At 38.9% G+C, this 21,517-nt stretch overlaps 1 protein-coding gene across 7 annotated transcripts in view; it reads left to right on the forward strand.

The window, feature by feature from the left end:
* Positions 1-21,517, forward strand: part of Cdc27 (cell division cycle protein 27) — a 507,070-nt gene that overhangs the window by 137,293 nt on the left and 348,260 nt on the right. For 4 of the 7 annotated variants that reach the window (XM_068226370.1, XM_067141899.1, XM_068226371.1 and 1 more), the window contains one exon: positions 8,061-8,208. The exons of 1 other annotated variant lie outside the window; for it this stretch is intronic. In XM_068226370.1, coding sequence (XP_068082471.1) covers positions 8,061-8,208 — 148 coding nt within the window. Of the gene's footprint in view, positions 1-8,060; positions 8,209-21,208; positions 21,346-21,517 lie in introns of those variants that run through there. 2 more of the 7 variants (XM_068226373.1, XM_068226375.1) reach the window with 2 other exon arrangements.

The following is a 21,517-nucleotide window of genomic DNA, read 5'->3' on the forward strand; positions in this document are numbered from 1 at the left end:
CTTCTGTTCTGTCAGTGATAGTCACCGCAGACGAGTATGGCATCGGCGTGGAGAAAGGTCAAATCCGGCAGTAACTGTGGAGCGCCCTACCGCTAGACAACGCGGCATCATGGTTTGGGGCGCTATTGCGTATGATTCCACGTCACCTCTAGTGCGTATTCAAGGCACGTTAAATGCCCACCGCTACGTGCAGCATGTGCTGCGGCCGGTGGCACTCCCGTACCTTCAGGGGCTGCCCAATGCTCTGTTTCAGCAGGATAATGCCCGCCCACACAATGCTCGCATCTCCCAACAGGCTCTACGAGGTGTACAGATGCTTCCGTGGCCAGCGTACTCTCCGGATCTCTCACCAATCGAACATGTGTGGGATCTCATTGAACGCTGTTTGCAAACTCTGCCCCAGCCTCGTACGGACGACCAACTGTGGCAAATGGTTGACAGAGAATGGAGAACCATCCCTCAGGACACCATCCGCACTCTTATTGACTCTGTACCTCGACGTGTTTCTGCGTGCATTGCCGTTCGCGGTGGTCCTACATCCTACTGAGTCGATGCCGTGCGCATTGTGTAACCTGCATATCGGTTTGAAATAAACATCAATTATTCGTCCGTGCCGTCTCTGTTTTTTCCCCAACTTTCATCCCTTTCGAATCACTCCTTCTTGGTGTTGCATTTGCTCTGTCAGTCAGTGTATATAGATTATTATTAAAGGTAAATGTGGTGAACTTCTCTTTAGGGGAAGATTGTTTTTCCCCCTAGAATTTTATTTATTAGATAATGTCTACGTAATAAATTATATTAACATTGCATTATTGGGCCATCCTACCCATTCTTTAGTTTGTTAAAGATAACATAACTCATGTTATAATGAAGCTCTCTTTCATTAGTCGTTTCTGTTCATTGAAAATCAAATTATGCATTGAAAAAATTTTCTGCATCAACGATGAACAGAGAACCCAAATAGATTTTAAAACAGAATTTGTGATGTTCAGGTACATTATTTCCAATGTTTGCAGTGACTGAATTATTTCAACTTCCTGACCAGAATTTTCTTCAATTTGTTTTAGCATAATATCTTTAAAAGCAAGTTATCCAGCAAGTCAGACTGGTTCAACATTTTACATTTTTGTACCTTTTCACTCATTTATGAAACATTTGTATAGTCCAATTGAATTACATTAGTTAAATGAAATAAATCATTCAGAAGTCCAAATAACATGTTAGAATCACTTGGGGACAAGTGCTATGCATGAACAAATACAATAACACAATTGAATACGTTTATAGGAATGCTTCTAACAGTGGGTGTGGCATTGGTATGTTCTATATTGACTGTATGCTAAAAGAAAAATGATATAATTGGTCCGTCCAGTAAATACAAGTGTGCCTTGAAAGAAAAATTTAAGGAAATTCACACAGTGGGTACATATTTTGGCCCCATTCGGCCTTCTTAAGCCTTAAAAATTGACAGCATATTTCAGATTTCATTTTTTCTAATTGCCAATTAAGAAAGATTTTCTATATGATTTTTTAAAAAATATATCTTACAAATTGATATATATATATATATATATATATATATATAACCACTGTTCACACTTCCTACTTCAAGAATGAGTGGTTTTATATGTTTGTATATGTGATTTTTTGTTATGTTTCTAACGATACTATAAGATACGATATTTCAAGTTAGATTTTTCATAGGACTTCTAGTGTTGTTTTCTTGAGTGATTTATTATTTTTAAGGCTGAAGAATGTGCAGTGGGCCAAAACTTCTAGCAATGTGATTTTTTTTTTGAGACATGCTAGTATTGACTAAGGTGGACCAATTATACAATTCTTATTTTATCTGATACTACAATTTGAATAAATTAACTTAGGTCTGGACTGTACAGCACAGATGTGTACGTTGCTTCTTTCGGTCACAACAGAATGAATAGTAAGTGCACTAGATTTGATGACAGGTCTACAAGCAGTGAGAGGGGACAAAATGACAAACTCGAACCAACTTGGCAAAATTGAAACACTAAATCTGGGCAATGAAATAAAATACTAATTTGAAATAAATATAAGTAACGAAATTGGGCACCACCTGCATAAGATTTACAGGAATAATTGACGCTGTAGAGCATGAAAGAACTCCCTTCCCCAAGGCGACGGTCAGCAGGCCGATGGGGCTCCACAGACTTGCTTCATTAACTTACCTGTTACTGTTTACCTCTGAAAATAAATTCATGTAGCATGCCAGGTTATTCCTTACTCCACCAATAAAAGCTTTACCACAAGTTTCACTACATGATACTCCCGAAACAACATTAAAACAAAACTACCGGGCAAGTTGGCCATACGGTTAGAGTCGCGCAGCTGTGAGCTTGCATCTGGGAGATAGTAGGTTCGAATCCCAGTGTCGGCAGCCCTAAAGATGGTTTTCCGTGATTTCCCATTTTCACACCAGGCAAATGCTGGGACTATACCTTAATTAACGCCACGGCTGCTTCCTTCCCACTCCTAGGCCTTCCCTAACCTATCTGTGTCAGTGCGATGTAAAGCAAAAAAAAAACCACACACACAAAAAAAGAAACAAACCACTAACATTTATCATGTGATGAGACAAATATACTGTAAACATTCATGAACAAGACCTACAAGCTCTACACCACAACTATACATAGTTCTGAAGGCCACACTTCAAATTGATGGTATCCTACGGATAAGACGACTGTCCATTCTTAACCTTCTGTACTTAAGCACAATAGCATCATCACCGTGGAATCTATTTATCCTGGCTTATAACTGTATGTTAAAACAAACCCAGTCACTTCAGTATACACTGTCAATTAAACAACTTCACCATGTAAGAAAAAATAAAAAATTAAAAAAAAATCTGTGGACTAGATGCGAGACAAATGCCATGTCCAATCAATAAAAAAAAGCCTGACCAAGCGCTGAACACTTGGTCTACAATTTCTTCTAGCAACAATCAGTTCTGTGCACAAACAACACATTACCTCCAGATTACACACACAAACTACCTCACAGTGTGCAATTCCTCAGAGAGGAATAATCCAGAGTCTGACTTACAAAAGAACGCTATGTAGCATCTTCCACAGACTGCTCACCAGGAAATTGTAATTACCGAGTAATGCACTTGTCATGACTCCATAATGGTACAGTAATGCAACCGCGAAGAACTTGTACAGTAAAGACTTAAATGGTAATTGCCATGAACAGCAACCGCAATGATCATGAACAGGAATAGTAATAACTCACTGCACAAGCGCACAATATGCTTTCTCGAGCGCTCCGTAATAAATAAAACCTCCGTCGCATGTGCACACATGTATATACAGGCTTGCTCAACGTGGCGTAGCATCTGCCAAAGTCTGCTGAAAACAACGCTACAACTGGCACATCTTCAAGAATATCTTGGTCAACGCAACCTTGTTGAAACACGGAGCTTCCGGATTGGTTACCGAGCTGCCAATCCACAAATAGCGATCTTGCACATTCATCCACATTGATGGATTACCATCTTCAGCATACACTTCCTGGCTGTACCCCGGGTTTCTAAACCACTTGTTGCAACACTTTTAACCAATTTCAACCGTCTATACTAATACAGTCAGTTTTCCTGTGCACATAGCACTGCTGGGCTATGTGCACAGACTCATACCCAAACAGAAATTTATACAAAATATTATGATGCACATATGCAATATTCCGTAACTACAAATTTTTACAGTATTATGTTCTTACATTTTAATAACCTAAAATTGGGAGATCATCACATACAAACATTTCCTAACCTAAAATTGGGGATTGTACTATTGTACGGTTACAAACTTGCATCGGTAAGAGCGCTTTTTGAATTTGTAAGTGCTGAGTTGTGGAAGTGTATTGAACATGGCACATACTGCAATAGATGAGAAGTTACCATTCTTTCGTGGATGGTGCTCCTTCAAACTGTTCATCAAGGACAAACCAGGAAAATACGGTATTCTTATTCGTATGCTAAGTAATGCACTTACAAGATAACTTTAACTCAGAAATATCCTGGGGTAAGACTAGTACTACAGTACATACAATACTGGGGACTTTGCTGCTGAAGTAGAAAAGTGACTGGTTGAGCCTATAAAAAAACCTATCCAAAAATGTGATTACACTTCAATATTAAACTTCTGTGGACTTAGCAGGAACACTCTGCAGTGATGATAACCTTACATTACGGTAGTTGGAATATTGCATTTTTCAGTTACTGTGTGCAACTGAAACTTTGATACTGTCAGCCCCTGTGTGGTCTGAAACCACACTGGTTTACATCCAATTTACTCTTCACCATTGATTGCACCTGTACCAGGAGGTACACCTTAACACCGCACATTCAAATTCAGCACCTAAATGAACTCCTTCGTTGGTAAAACAGTGAAACTGAAACTACACCAACTTAGAACTTTACTCAGAAGATGTCACCACAGAAATATCATGTAATTTTGTTATTGTGCAGTTTCCTAAACTGACTGAATTTCTCCTAGTTTTGTTTGCTATACATCAAGAAGTTTGGACATTCTTCCATAGATGACACTACCAAAAAACTATGATCATGCACCCTGGTGCGAAGTGAAAGAACTTATAATTTAAAGAAGTTTTGCATTTCTAGGTTTTTGTAACTGATTGATGTTCATTTATTTTTGGGTTGACAGTATTTCCTTTTTCTTTCTGCCAGTTTTGAATCTAGCCAATCACAAATTTCTGTAATTAATTTTCAACCTATCACAGGCTTTTTGTTTGATTCTGAGTGTTACTTTGAATTCATCCAATAAAATTGAGAGGGTGTGGCTAGTTTAGTCTTGAATGATCTTGAACCTTCCCTGAGGGTTTATAAGCTACAGATTTTCTTGTTTCTTGGCCAATTAATCGACATCTGAGTGTGTGTTTTAAGAAGGAGGCGGACGGCCTCTTTCGTCGGCAGCTAGAACATCTACAAGGTAATGGCCACATAATTTTATTCCTTCTTGCTACCTCCGCAGTTTAACCTGAGGGAAAGGTCCGACCCTTTAGTATATAACAACTTTTCTAAAATGTAACTTTCTTCCAGCTAATGCAAAAACTTCATAAAATCTTTAAATGTAAACCGGGGATAGAGAGTGAAGTACCCTCTCCAGCTCCCCTTCATCTTGGTTTGGGGTGACTATGTTTTTCTCTAACTGTTTTTTCTACTGTAATATGTTAATGCAATTTCTATACGAGTCACCTCAGTAGTTTGGGAATAGTCCCTGTTTCATCGGCCTAGAGCCCTTGGGTTTTTTTTTTTTTTTTTTTAAAGTGTTCATTATCTTGGAGCGCAGTACGCCTCCATTCGGTTTGTTTTTCAGGCCATTTACTTAACCGGTTCTTTTCCGCAAAGGCCCTATAGGTTGGGTACGAGATACCCCTTTTTCAAATTGTAAGTTGGGCCATGGAAGGCCAGAGAGTGTAAGATTTTTGAGGTTGCCTCGAGGCGGCTGAAAGAAACCGGAGAGCCTGTTAGCTCTTTTTCAAGTTTTATAATTGTAAAAGTGTGCCCCTGGAAGGCTAGATATTGTAATTTTGGGAGCAAGTGCTCGTGAATTAGGGGATTTCTGCCCTTGAATAATTTATGCTCTTTTGTAAATTTGAGCTAGGAGCTCAGGAAATGTAAAGTGAGGGGCTTGAAGCCCAGGATCTGTTACGACCGCTTATCTTGTCTTTTTCTAGACTTTTTTTAAGATTATCACTGTACCTGATATTTCATTGTTATGAAAAATTTTTAAGTTTGAAGTTCTGAAAATATAATCTTCAGTTTAAGTTTTAAATTCATTTTGATATTGTAGTTAGACCCATTCAAGCCCGCACCTTCTTTCATCACCTCTGCGTTCCACAGATACCCCAAACACATCCCACCTTCCAAAACACCAGCGAACACTTTGCCTGGTATACTGGTCATCGAAATACCCCAGTAGTTGTTGCGATCTTTTCTGTTCCCTTGCATATAGATAGATGCAGTTACTGGTTTCATATAATCAGAAGGTACCTTACTATCATTCCATGCTAATCTTATTACTCTGTGAAGCCATTTCATCCCTGCCTTCCCTTTGTACTCCTTTTTCTAATTTCATGTATTCCTGCTACTTTATGACATTGAAATTGATTTACCATCACTTTTCTGCTTCCTCAATGGTAATTTCACTAACATTATTGTCGTCCTTCCCATGAACTCGGTTGTTTGTGACATCAACAGAAAGATTTCCTTTTACGTTAAGAAGATTTTCAAAATATTCCTTCCACCTGTCTGGTGATTCCCTGAGTTCTACTATGAGTTGACCTAATTTGCCCAAAACAATATTTGTTTCCTTTTTCCCTCCCTCTTTAAGATTCTCTATTAGTGTCCAGAAAGGTTTCGCTGCTACTTGACCAAGCCTTTCCTGGTTATTACCGAAATCTTCCCATGACTTCTTGGATTCAACAGTTATTTGTTTTGCTCTGTTTCTTTCATCCACGTGCAATTCCCTGTCTGCAACAGCCCTTGTTTGGTGCCATTTTGGATATGCCTTCCTTTTATGTTTACAAGCTGCCCTCAGTTCATCATTCAATCAAGATATTAGCTTTTTCCCATCTTTACTCACAGTTGTACTTGGACATTCCCTTGCTATTTTTACTATTACGTGCCAGCACTGTCAAAATAAGCTCCCTTCGGTATTTCCCGAAAGTGATGAGTAAGTCAGGCTGGAAACCTCCCAGCTGGGCCGATGACGTGGCTGGCCTCTCCTTGCATTGCTTTCGTACAGTTTCTCCACAGGTCTTCTTGATAGCGAAATGGGAATTTTCCGCCTCTAGCTGAGCCCTGAAAATTCTAGTACCCCATTACCAGCAATATTAAAGGAGGCTAGGTGCAAACAGTGAGGCACTAGTTGGAGCTGGATGAGAGTAGTTGGAGCAGAATGGCAGTAGCGCTGGCTGTCATCAGTGTTGATGTATTGGTTGTCCCACTGGAGTCTGTGTCAGAGTTTCGTCATGTTGGAGTATTGTTGGCATACTGCTCGGGTGTACTGCCATTGACTGTAGACAGGTGTGGAGTCAATGTGTGGTGTGAATGGAATTTGAATAGTGTTGGTTGTTGTGAGGAATATTGTAATGCTGGTTAGCACTGTTGTGTTCTTGCTTTTATATGACTGCTTTTTATTTTTAGCTGTCATTCTTAAGTAGTTCACTATGTGGAGCAGTCACAGAGACTGAGTTAATTGAATTGATTGTGTGAATCACCAAACTTGTCTGGAGTCAAACCAAGTGAAACAAACGTGTTATTCGTACCAACAATAATACTGTAATTTAAAATGTGATTTGATAGAATCTAATGATGCTCATTCAAGAATGAAACATCATTCTGTTTATAATTAATGGTATCTATGTTCAGGTTTAATAATTTGTTATTTAACTTTTCCTTTTACATGTATTTTCTAAATGTATTTTATCCTAAATTAGTTTTCGAAAGACTGAGGAACCTGACAGTTATAGGTCTTGTGTGTTTGTGTTTTTTTTTACGGGGAAGGCTACGTTAGGCTACATGTACACAAGATGCTGTAAGATGTCACACAAGATATGACTAACAGACATTAAATTCATAGTGTGTTGCGTATGTTCAAGAAAAAGATAGGTGGAGGTGATTCACCTGGTATAATATTGTGATAATATGTAAAAAAAATTTATATTTTACTACCATTGGAAATTACATTACAAGTGGCAGTAAGGAATGACAGTTGTATAAATTAATGGATTTACAAGCTTGGGTTTCCTGCCTAGTAATTTTAATTTGCTGGTGGTAGTTATTTTTAGGATAAGTATGAGGTAATCATCTCATTAATTGTTATTTTTTTATTTAACTGTTTTGTGATTAATTGAAAGGTTTTGAAGTATTACATACAGATTATTTAATTACTATATTATTTTAACATGATTTTGTTGTTTTTGCATTATTCCTTTCAGTGTTAAAACTATTTTAAAATGTTTATATAATGTTGATTATTTTTCTTTTCTCTTCTCTTCAGTGGATTCTGACGATGCAGTTTTCCTCCTGGCTACATGTTACTATCGCTCAGGGAAAACAGGCCAGGCATATTCTATCATGCGGAAGAGAGGCACTAACACACCTCAGTCACGATACCTTATGGCTCGCTGTTGTTTAGAACTGCAGAAGTGAGTTTTAAAAACTTATTTTACAATCTTTGTATCATATAAAATTAAAAATTGTGTTTCAATTTTAGATAATAATGGTTAATAACTATGCGCAATGTTTTTAGATTACAATATTGAAAGACCTTGAGTCCTTGAATGCTCTATTTTAAATCAGTTCTTTAAAGACACTTAAATATATTTAATTTTGAAATTTTGTTATGCAGGGTCATATAAAGTGCTGACGTCTACAGTATTAATGTTTATTAGTGTTTATACAATGTTGATCCAAAGAATCACTCTGAGAACCCTTAAAGAAGGAAAAACGTGTATTACATAATAATGTTTTGACTGGCAGATCAACAGTTAACTTTATTAGTCATTGCAGATTAATATGACTTCCTTCTTTTGAGATTTCAGTACTCTGCATTTTCTAAAGTGAATTTACAGAAATTGAATAGACGTTAAACCTGTAACTTATCATTATTCAAGTATAGTAATCACCACGTAAGGCCATATAATAGAAAGTAAATATCGCTGCCTGATCCTCTTTTTTCTCTTTTTTGTAATGGTTGATCACTGCTGCCAGCCTGCCTGGTTACATATTAAAATCACCAGGCATAACCGTAACAAACTAACCTCAATATAAGCATGATAATGAATGTTCCCCTACCCTAGTAAATGATAAAAGTTAAGATGGAATAAATCAAGATATTCATAATTAAGTCGGTTTCCACGATCAATGAGGAATTGAGGAAATAAATACACTTTCTCACTCAAATAAATGTTACATATTTCTGTCTTTATTTTGATATACAGTAGGCCTACTATAACCATATTCTTGAAAAGAGGAGCATGTTAAACGATGAGATTTATTTAATAAGTCTTTGCAGTATGATCTTCGAAGATTCCAGACATTACTTAATGACTTCCCTTTCTTTTACGCGACTGTTTACTTCTGTCTTCAATAACCAGTAAAGGAGAGAGATTATTGGGCATATTTTCAGCTTGCAGGCTGGTTATATCTTCAAGCTTATTCAGGAAACATATAGAAACACTAATGTGCCAAGCTACGTGAACGGAAATTAGGCCAGCTTTCAAGCTCACTGCGGAATTGAAAATAATAATGTTATTAATTCTACTAACCACTTCTATCGTTTTCATACATGCCGAAGTGCCAGCATTTCATCCCACAGGAGTTATTTTATGTACCGGTAGTTCTAGACATGAAACTGGCGTATTTGAACACTTTCAAATACCGTCGGACTCGAACCCACCAACCTGATCTAGTCATACATTCTCTCCATCACTCGCTTAAATTAATTTGAAACATTTCCTGCCTTTATTCTGATGTACACATTACTACAACTGTATTATTAAAGTGAGGGGGGGAAGGGAGGGGAAAGAGAAAGACAGAGAATCTAGATTGTATAATTCATTGCAATTTCTAATAAGTTCAAGGACTTGCCACATAGGACATATCTGTCCTTCTTTTTAATAATAATGCTAATAGCTTTACATCCCACTAAGTACTTTTATGGTTTTCAGAGATGCCGAGGTGCCAGAATTTTTTCCCTGCAGAAGTTTTTACATGCCAGTAAATCTGTGGACATGAGACTGATGTATTTGTGTACCTTCAAATACCACCGGACCGAGCCAGGATCGAACCTGCCAAGTTGAGGTCAGAAGGCCAGCACCTCAGCCGTCTGTGCCACTCAGCCTGGTGTCCTTCCTTTTGCTTGGATGTTTTCTTCTTCTTTCTTCAATAAGCAGTAGGAGATGGGGGGCATTTTAAACTTATTTTCAGCTTGCAACTTGGTATATCTCAAGCTTACAACATTAGGGAAACCCAGGAAAGGTACAGGGGCACTAATGAGACAAATAACGTTACCAGATTTTTACATATATATTGGCTTAAATCACATGAAAACAGATTGTAAGGCAAAAATGGGATAGGAAAGAGGGCTAGGACTTAAAATGGAAATAAGTGGTAGTTGCCTTAATAAAGGTACAGCCACAGCATTACCCTGAAATGAAAATGAGGGAACCACAAAAAAAAACTTCAGACCTGCCGACTGTGGGGTTCGAATTCACCATCTCCTAAAAGCAAACTCACAGCAATGTGATTGAACTGCACAGCCAGTTCACTCAGTTTCTTATGACGTGTAATAGGCCTACCACATGGGCTTGCTCTCTCCCAAATTATACAGTTTCTACTTCTACCATACGGCGACACACTTACCTGTGTATGGATTTTCATTTCTTCAATTATACATATATGTAAGATCATTATGTACCTTAATAAAAGATACTTCCCTAGTCTGTAGTCTGATTGGTGTAGGTATAACAAATCTGATGATGATGATGATGATGATGATGATGATGATGCTTATTTAAAGGGGCCTATCATCTAGGTCAACAGCCCCTAATGGTACAAAATGATATGAATTTTAATGACAATTTAGAAGTTAAAAAGTTCAAAATCATCTACTGACCAGAATAAAAAAAAACATGATGAAGAATGAATGGATGGATACGAATTTAAAACAGTCAGTGGATCCAACTCAGAAACTATCATAAACTATAGTATTACTGACCAAGGGGCTGCTTCTAATGCACAATCCCGAATTGAGGGTGCGTATTGTCTAAAGGAGTCCAAAATCCAGGTCAACAGCCCTCATAATGGTACTTATCGCTAGTAAAGTAGAACCATGGTATTTGTCATGTTGCGGTACTAATTAGAAGTAGTGTAGACTCACGGTGTTCACACATTATGGTACTACTCACAAGTATTCTACTTTGTACGGGTAACACAGTCCTATGGTGATTCTCACATAATGGCGCCACTCATAGGCAATGCAAACCTATGGTGTTCCTCACCTAGGTGTACTAATTACGGGCACCGGAATTCCCATAGTGTTCCTCCCATGGTGCCACTGATATAGTGGTGTTGTGTACCTAACTTAGTGGTAATACTCACAAGTAAACGCGACCCATAGTGTTCCCCGCGTGATGGTACTAATCACAAGTAGTTCCATGGTTCTAATACAATCATCCCTTCGTTGCCCCTTTTGGTCACCCCTTACAACAGGCAGGGGATACCGTGGGTGTATTCTTCGCCTGGGTCCCTCATCCACAGGGGGTGTATAACAAATCTGTTTGGGAAGAAATACTTTTATATTGTAACTACATCACAAAGAAGTCATGTTGTCATAGCAATATCAATATGCAATGAAATAAATTAATCCAAATAAGCATAATTTACTATATTAAATATTAGTTTTTTACATTTTGAGGGATATGTAGTAATAATAATAATAATAATAATAAATAATAATAATAACAACAAAAGTATGCAATAAAAATAAATATACGGTAATTTACACATCAAGAGCCATTCCTTGGTCACTGAATTACAAAGCAGAGGGTATGAATAAACAAACGTAGTAATAATAATAATAATAATAATAATAATAATAATAATAATAATAATAATAATAATAAACATGAGTACTAGTATTTAAAAAGCAAAAAGCAAAGTCATCTCCATCCTCCCAATGGTATTACCACCCTGACAAAGGCAAAATACATTTTGCCTGGTATTATGGAGGCTATGCTGGCAGGAGCATATGCTCCTGGTAGGGCCACACAAGCCGGACAGGTCTAAGGTGATGATCCAGACTGAGAGTGATACCCTGGTCCTCCAGGTTGGGGGTTGGTGCGTGGGGCTAACAACTTCACCACCACAAAACTACATACTGTTCAGAAACCAAATAGAGATAACCAGACGGTCCTAAACTTACGATGACTAAAGCACGCTAAATGGCAACGATATGGATATGGTGGAACATGGAATGTGAGAAGTATCTTTCAGGCTAGGGGTAGTAGAAATTTGGAGGAGGAATTACCTAAATATCAGATAGATGTGGCAGCATTACAGGAGATAAGATGGAAGACAATCGAGCTGGCAGATCTACAGCACTACATTTTGTTCAATATTGGGGAGGAAGAAAATAGAATAGGAACAGGGTTTATGGTCAAGAAATCGATCAGTCATAATATGTTTGAATATGAAGGAATAAGCCTCAGACTATGCCAGTTAAGATTGAAAGAGAGATCTGCCAACATATCACTAATTAGTGTACCGAGCTCGATAGCTGCAGTCGCGTAAGTGCGGCCAGTATCCAGTATTCGGGAGATCGTGGGTTCAAACCCCACTGTCGGCAGCCCTGAAGATGGTTTTCCATGGTTTCGCATTTTCACACCAGGCAAATGCTGGGGCTGTACTTCAATTAAGGCCACGGCCACTTCCTTCCCACTCCTAGCCCCTTCCTGCCCCATCGTCGCCATAAGACCTATCTGTGTCGGTGCGACGTAAAGCAAATAACAAAAAAAAAAAACACTAATTAGTGTCCATGCCTGAACAGAGGATGCCGAAGGGGAAGAGAAAGAGCAGTTCTATGAAAAAAATGGAGCAAGTATGTGACAAGTTGCCCAAATATGATGTTAAAGTTGTCCTAGGAGATTACAATGCCAAAGTAGGCAAAGAGAAAGAAAACCACCCAGTGGCAAGATATCACAGTAAACACCAAGAATCCAATGAGAACGGATGGAATTTGATTGATTTTGTAAGGAGCTGGTTATTAAGAGCACATGTTTTCCCCATAAGGAGATCCATTAGAGACATGGATATCACCGGATGGTCTGGCAAAGAACCAGATAGACCATGTGCTGATAGATGCGCAACATGCCTCCAATATTATGCATGTGAGAAGCATGCATGGTGCAGACAGTGATTCAGATCACATACTAGTGAGGATCATGTTCCAAGAAAGCCTGGCAATTAAACCTAGGGTCAGAGCTGAGCAGAGCAAGGTCTATAATGAAGAGCTGTTACGGGATGAGAAGGAGGAAGAGTATAGAGACTGGCTGGAAAGAAAACTACAGATGGGCAGAAATGGGAATGTGGACATCATTACAATGTGGGAAGAAACCAAGCTAGCAATAAATACAACAGCACAGGAAGTACTTACAGAGAGAAGGAAACAGAATAGAAATAAATGGTTTGATGAAGAAGTGGGTAAGGTCTGTAACAGAGAAATCTGGCCCGACAAAGAATGCTACAGAGACCCACTCGAAATAATATGACAGTTTTTAAAGAGAAACTGAGAATAGCAAAGACATTGATAAGGAACAAGGAAATAATAGAAAAAAGAGATTGGATGAAGTGCAGAAAAATTTTGAATACAAACAAGGTAGAAAATTCTTCCATGGGGTTGGACAAGTAAAGAAGGGATATCAACCTAGAGTGAATATACTTAAGGATGAGACTGATAGACTGATCATTGGGAAAGAGTGAATTCTGGAAAGATTGGCAAAACGTTTTGAAACATTACTTCCTGTCAGACCAATAAATGAACAAAAACAAGGATCAGGTAGTATGGAAACTGCAGACAGAGATGAGTGTGAGGGGGAAGAGAGGAACGATGAGAATGGAGATAAGGAGGATGATGATGATGATGATGATGATGATGTGGGATCACCATCGGTTGAAGAAATAAGTGAAATTATAAAAGAATTGAAGTGCAGTACAGCCCCAGGGAATGGCCTCATAACTAGGGAATGGCCTCATAACTGCAAAATGGTAAAACTGGAGGAGAAGTGTTGGTGAGGAGAATACAGGAGATAATTAAAAAGGTGTGGGGAAACAGGTAAAATGCCAGAGGACTGGACACTAGCAAATATATGCCGTATACATAAGAAGGGGTCACGCATGCAATGCAAGAATTATCGAGGTACGTCCTTACTGAGTATAGTGTACGAAATCCTCTCTACTGCCATAACAAAGGGAGTTAGTAGTAGAGCAGAAAGAATTATAGGGGAGTACCAAGCTGGTTTCAGACCTGGAAGATCGACGACGGACCATATTTTCACCGCGAGAATGGCTCTGGAAAAGACATACAAATACAGCGTTCGACCAGGACATATTTGTATAGATTTTAAACAAGCGTATGACAAGGTAAAGCGATCGACATTATTGGAAACAATGAAGTATTTTAAATTCCCACAGAAGTTAATAAAATTGACTAAGATGACCCTTAATGTAGAGTTTGAGGGATGTTACACCATTCAACATATTGCAACAATTTATTAAATTATAAGAAGACCGGTTTAGACTCCCATGGAGTCATCGTCAGTTCTTGGTGAAAATTAAATTAAGGGGAATCCGATAACAATCATCATAATGAAAAATCCATGCACCTATAGGTGGTTGCATGGAAATACATCATTGAGTTGATAGATATTACCTTGAAATGCAACATACACTTGGCAAGGAGAACTTGGAGCTTAGAATGTTTCCAGTTCTGCCTCTAACAGTCTTGTGTTCATAGAACACAGAACACTGGAATTACATATACTGGATTGAAAATACTTACAAAACACAATAAGGACACTTACAATGGTGTGAAAAACTTGGCTCTCTAAGAGCATTCTTGGATTTGACAGTCCTTTTTCTGTCTGAAAAAGATTGGATGAAATACACACCATGAAGCAAAATGTTTAAAGACATAGATCTAGTCTAAACTGTCGCGCGTTCATGTACACGGAACACTGGGAACACTTGTATTGTTTGATAACACACTCATTCAAATGGAAACACTTATAACCATATGAAATATTGGCGTTATAAGAACGTTTATGGACAGTAAACCCATAAACCCATAAACGTTCTTGTAATGCCAACGTCGAAACCGGTCTTCTTATAATTTAATAAATTGTTGCAATGTGTTGAATGGTGGAACATCCCTCAAACTCTACATTATTGGTTAAACGTCAACACGGAAATGAAGATCATAACTTACGATAAGATGACCCTGGAGAACAGCACAAGTCAGGTAAAAGTACAGGGAAGTCTGTCAAGATCTTTCAGAACCGATGAAGGCCTAAGGTAAGGAGATCCCTTATCACCAGTGTTATTTAATATAGTGCTGGAGAAAGCTGTAAGATCAATAACTACTAATCTGGGTGGTAATATTTACGATAGACTGATCCACGTTTTGGCTTACGCAGATGGTGTGGTGATAACTGCTAGAAGTAGCTCTGTAAGTTACTTCCTGAAGCTATAAGCCGTGATCAATTAGTTCTACATAATGCCCAAGAGATGGCAAAACATGCCAGAGATCGAATCGGCACTCGGGTGTGAACTGAGAAACTCAAAGAAATTCGAGTTCTCGTGCACAGTCTGTAGACGGGCGTAGCACTCATTGGGTTAATTGTGAAACTCTCGTCATAAGGTCCATATCACTATGAGTGATAACTCATAGTCTTCCTTTTTCAATACCTCGTAGCAATCTCTGAATTGATTTTTGTAAACGAGCCCTACCCCAGACTCTGCCCTTCCCTTTCTAACACCTGTCAATTACACTTTATAATCTCCTATCTCTTCCTCGTTATTTCCCCTTACCCGAATATCACTTACTCCTAGCACATCCAGATGCATCCTCTTTGCTGACTCAACCGGTTCTACCTTCTTTCTTCCATAGCCCCATTAATATTGATAGCTCCCCATCGAATTCCATTTTGTTCGCCAAGTTGTTTCCAAGGAGTCCCTCGCCTGTCAAATGGGAGTGGGACTCCATTACTCCCATAGGTCCGAGGCTTGCTTAAAATGTTCTGAGCTCGGTAAATTCATGAAGTAGGATGCTGCCCTACTTGCACATAGTCCAAGTGAGGATCTCTCCTCTAACGGGTTATGGACCACCGGTGAATTGTATAGTCCTAGCCGCCTGAGCACAAGGAGGGCCACGACTCAGAATATGTCCGAGATGACCACTCCCATTCCATAGCAACTGGTATCCCGACTCTCAGGACCACTTACTAGTCCACTCATCCGTTGCCCATAGTTCACGAACTAGGACGTGACTACAGTAACCCACAAACATGAACCACTACAGATTTACAATCTCACAGAAAAAGAAAATGTGGTTTAATTATACCCGCTAATGTAAGACTAGTGACTAACAATACTGCAGTGGCAATACGTAATATCTTGCAATTCTCCTGAAAGCGTAGTGCCAGCGCGCCAGATTAACAGTAAATGTAAGATGTCGTATTGAAAAGTAGGGTCCCTAAACTGTATGGTTACCGACACCAAATCAAAACCTGACAGTTAAGAGAAGAAACTATATATCACTACCTTTACATTACACGGGAGAAAGAGTAAGGTTGCACCCTTAGTGTATGGGCTTATGTGCTCAGCAGTATAAATATTATTTTTACTGAAAATCAATAAACTTAAAATGAGTGCAACGGAGGTTAGACCTCGCAGAACTGTCCCACTCTTGCCTGACATTAAAGTTTCTTTGCTGGGAGCCGGGCTGATTAGTTCAGTTTGTAAAGCCCTGGCCTTCTGAGCTCAAACCCAGCTGTCCAGCGTATTTGAAGATACTCAGATATATCGGCGTCCTCTCATTAGATTTACTGGCACATAAAAGAACTCCTGCAGGACCAAATTCTGGCACCTTTGCATCTCTGAAAATTGTAAAAGTAGTTAGACGTAAAACCAATATCATTATTTATCTTTGCTGGGACTCTCCACTCAAAGCACCCACACTGTCCTGATGTCATGCTGGTCTGTTTTATGTAACTTGAAAGCTTTTCAGTCTGTCGAACACACAAGTTTAATATAAATATTACACAATTAACATACTTTATAAATAAACCACACTATTAAACAAGGAATAAAAATACACAATATTAAACAAGGAATGAATATTTAGTTTTTGAAAGAACATCAGATTCTATCGAAGTCACATTCAATATTTGGAAATATTTATTTCTGTCCAAACACCTAGGAATTTGAAAATTGGAACTTACCTTAATGAAGTCCTCCTTTGTCTCCACTGCTCTTTTAAGAATGAAACAAGCCATTTTTGTTTGATATTGTGTATTTTTATTCCTTGTTTAATAATATCGGTTTTTTTACAGGTATGTTAGTGTAATTTTTATATTGAACTTGTTTGTGTGACAGACTGAAAAGCTTTGAAGTTACATTTTACAGAGTTGCACTGGAAAGTATGGCTTCCTTCTTTAAAAAAAAAAAAAAAAAAAAAAAAAACTGCTTTATGACAGTAAAATCTTAATCCTTCCCAAAGAATAAAAAAGTGCCTTTTCTTCATACAACCCTTTCAGGCTACTGTCGTAAACTTATCTAACCAGTAGCACCTCTTCTTTTAGGAAAACCTTAATTTCCCCTTCTATTGATAACCATTCTCAATGGATTTGTGGCATAAAAATAAGTAAAGACTGATAAGTGATTACTTAAGCCAATTAGAAAATACTTTTAAGAATAAGCTGTTACTTGAAGTGAGTTGAATAAGATCTAACATTTACTTAAAAGTAATCACTGGAAAAGTCTTGAAAGAATCTAGCATTTACTTGCACTTGTTAGTTAATACTTACCACACAGTAAAAGTCATCTGGTGGGGTAATCAGGAAACTGCCTGCCGATGTGATCAGAGCCAGTAGCTGTAAGCATGTCTTGAAGTGAAGAAGATAAGTTACCTGTGGAAAGTGGATGTCAGAGGCTGATTTTTACCCAGCTGCTTAAAGAATTCACTATCCTTTCAACCCTAGAGAAGTAACATTTAGTCAGGAGGATGACACTCACGTTATCCCGCCCCCCTCTGTCTTTTGTCCTTGAGTTGTGCACGATGTTTCATTAATTGTGTTGAAAACCTGTCTTGTTAGTTATTTGCTACATGTAGCCTTTTTAACAAAGCCTTAGCTTTGCGTAAGTATAATTCCCTATTCGACTGAAGTTGCAGGATTGTTGTTGCAGTTCAGGCTTTCATTGCTGGCGTTATAAACAATGTCTGTACTTTCTGGGCTTGTAGGCTGTGGTCTAGGAGCATAATATGATGGTCCCGATGTTTCACCGAAGACTGCGTTCGGCATCTTCAAGGGTTCTGAATGACTTCGATGGCTACGAAGCTCTCAGTGGAATGGGAGTGGTCTCTCAATTCCACCTCAATATACAGTGAAGGCTGTGGTCCATTATGGTGCGGGGGGGTTCACTGATCGGCTGTTATTTGACCAATAATAATTTCGTGTGGCTATTTCTAGCCGAGTGCAGCCCTTGTAAGGCAGACCCTCCGATGAGGGTGGGCGGCTTCTGCCATGTGTAGGAAACTGCGTGTTATTGTGGTGGAGGATAGTGTTATGTGTGGTGTGTGAGTTGCAGAGATGTTGGGGACAGCACAAACACCCAGCCCCCGAGCCACTGGAATTAACCAATGAAGGTTAAAATCCCCGACCCGGCCGGTAATCGAACCCGGGACCCTCTGAACCGAAGGCCAGTATGCTGACCATTCAGCCAACGATTCGGACATTTGACCAATGATAGTGCAGGATATAGTGCGCTGCGTGCCTATTGGTCTGCTGTGGTGGTGGTGGTGGTGGTGGTGGGCGGGCTCTTACTGGCTGTTCTTTTTCCAATGATTGATATAGTGTGGACCCGATGTTGGTTGATCTGCCTTGGCGGAGACAGGCGCCTGATCACCCGTTGTCTGGTCTGCCTTGACCACCATGTCCCCCAGGATTTAAGGTTTTCAGGACTGGAAACCAGGTTTTGTTGACATGTTCAGAGTCCTCCTTATGGTTGAAGCTGTTCGTGTGCTTCAGGATTTCGATGGCTTTCCTTTGTAGCCGGAAGTGGTAAGACACAGTAGTAGACAGTACTTCATGTTGCTTTACTGTATGTTGTGGCCGGCTAGCATAGATTGTTTAGCGACTGAGACACCTGCTGTGGAGAGAGGATGGTGCTTGTCATTAGCAGAACTTAGCAGTTCCTGGATGTTCTTCATTGACCTACATATGGTTTTTACTCCATGGAACTCCAGAAGCCTGTCCTTGGCTCCATACTGCAAAGGTGTCATCTACATAGCGAAGCCACACCTTAGGTTTCAGTGGTGCTGTGCTATAAGTCAGCGAAGGAAATCCAGGAACTGCTAAGGCCTACTTCAGATTACCTATGGGAATCAACATCTATCTATATCATGCTAAGGCTTAGTAAAGACAACCACCATCCCCTTTCCACAGCAGGTGTCTGCAAGATCCCGTGCAGCTGTGGCCAGGTACATAGGAACTACAAAACGCAGCATTGCCACCCGACTGAAGGAGCACAACCGGCACAGTCAGCTGGGACAAGCAGAAAGGTGGTCAGTTGCTGAACACTCTCTGCTAGCAGGCCACAAAACAGTATAGCAATATCAAAGTACTGTAAACTACTGTGTTTTACGATGCCTGGCTACAAAGGGAAGCCATAGAAATTCTGAAGCACACCAACACTTTCAACCATAAGGAGGAATCAGAATGTGTCAATAAAACCTCGTTTCCAGTCCTGAAAACTGCAAATTCTGGAGGATATGGTGACTGAGGCAGGCCAGAAAAAGCAATGGGTGATCAATTACCTGTCTCTGCCAAGACAGATTCATCAACGCCAGGCTCCATACTGTTTCAATCATTGGCCAAAGAACAGCCAATCAGCGACTGCCCCCACCATGATGAACCACAGCCTGCACTATATATTGAGGTAGAATTTTGACACCACTCCATTCAACTGAGAGCTTCGTAGCCATCGAAGCCATTCAGAACACTTGAACACTTGGGCAAATATCTTTTTGGACTACTTAGAGCACACAAGAATTGTAGGGAAAATCCAAGGATTAGAACTATGCATGCGTTTTGTTTATAATAATAGATCAGTAGTTTAATTATAGTTTAAATATTTTAAATTTTCTTAATTCCCTGAATCATAGTATAAAATTTACAGTAGAGGACAAAATTAATAAATCTATACATTTTTTGGACGTCATCGTTAAGAGGGAACAAGATAAATTTACTTACAAAATTTTTAGGAAACCAACATCATCGCATCATACAATTAGAAAGGATTCCTTACAAACAGGAGTGCAAAAAAGTTACATCCATCGCACGTTTAGTTTACTTCTCTTGCAGAAGGAATCGAAGGAGTAAAAATTTGTATGGGTAGTAGTTAGTTAAAATGGTTTCAGTATTAGCGTGGTTAATAAAATAATTAATAAAGTGAGTAGAAAACGGTGTTCCAAATTGGTTCTGCAAGTACCTAAAAGGGCAAAATTTGCAACTTTCACTTTCAACAACACCAGGTATTTATTAAATAACGAAACTATTTGAAACATAATCTTCAAGTTGCTTTTTCAACAAATAGTACAAACTGTCAACAATTTTTCAATCATAGTTCGGTCAAATCTAGTAAGATTCAGTACCTTAGCTCAGGCGTTTATATGCTTACACATAATCAATATGAAGCCATGTATATTGGACAGGTACTACGACTAGGTTCCTGGAACCTGTCAATGCGAAGAAGCACCGGAAATTCTCGACAATTAGTAGTCACATGAGTGAGGCAAATCATGCTTTTACATCTATTAAGCAAGACCTAATCATCCTTAGGAAAGCGATAAAATGTAATCTTTTGAATACTAATGAAAATTTAAATGTTTTTCTGGACCAGTTTTACAACTGTAAGTATAATTTAAATGAGATCTTCGAAAGTAAGAATCCTTTATTTGTCCAAGTACCCTCTCTATTGGAATCGCTAGGTATTGTGAAAGCTCATTTGTTTAAGAAGGCCATCCTGGTAATTCCATTTATGAACACAACTATCCATCCCCCTCCATCTTCCCCATCTCTTCCGTCACTTATTGCTAGCCACACAGTTACCGCTCCCCCTCAGTCTTCCCCTTCTCTTCCCTCACTTACAGCTATCCAAGCTCCTATACAGGATGTATTACGTAGATACAACAGTAGACACACAGCAGCGGCCGCCAAACCTGGTCACGTTACTTAGAAAGGGAGCCAGCTCAAAAGGAACAAAATGCGGGTAAGCATATTCCCTCTTCACTCCTTTTTTTTACTAATCTATACTTTGTAATTTGGTTGTCACTGTATTAGTTCAGTTCGTTTCTTTTTCCAGATACATGTTTGTACTAGATTATTACAAATGAAAAAGTTCTGCACAATTCAATACAGCTATAGGATTCAACCTTGAGGAGTATTTCCCTCTTCCATTAATGCGTGCCAGCAACAGATTTAAAGAATTTGTAACAGCTAAAGATGGTGAGTATAATGGATCACTAAGAGCGATCTCCTCCAAGTGTTATAATTTTGAACAATTGAAGATGCTAAACGCATTCTTCGTTGAAACATCAGAACCATCTTATGCTCCTAAACCATGGCCTACAAGCCCGGAAAATATAGACATTGCAGGATTTTGTTGCTTTTTTATTTG

This window comes from Anabrus simplex, chromosome 2 (assembly GCF_040414725.1).
Source record: "Anabrus simplex isolate iqAnaSimp1 chromosome 2, ASM4041472v1, whole genome shotgun sequence".
Lineage (NCBI taxonomy): Eukaryota > Metazoa > Arthropoda > Insecta > Orthoptera > Tettigoniidae > Anabrus > Anabrus simplex.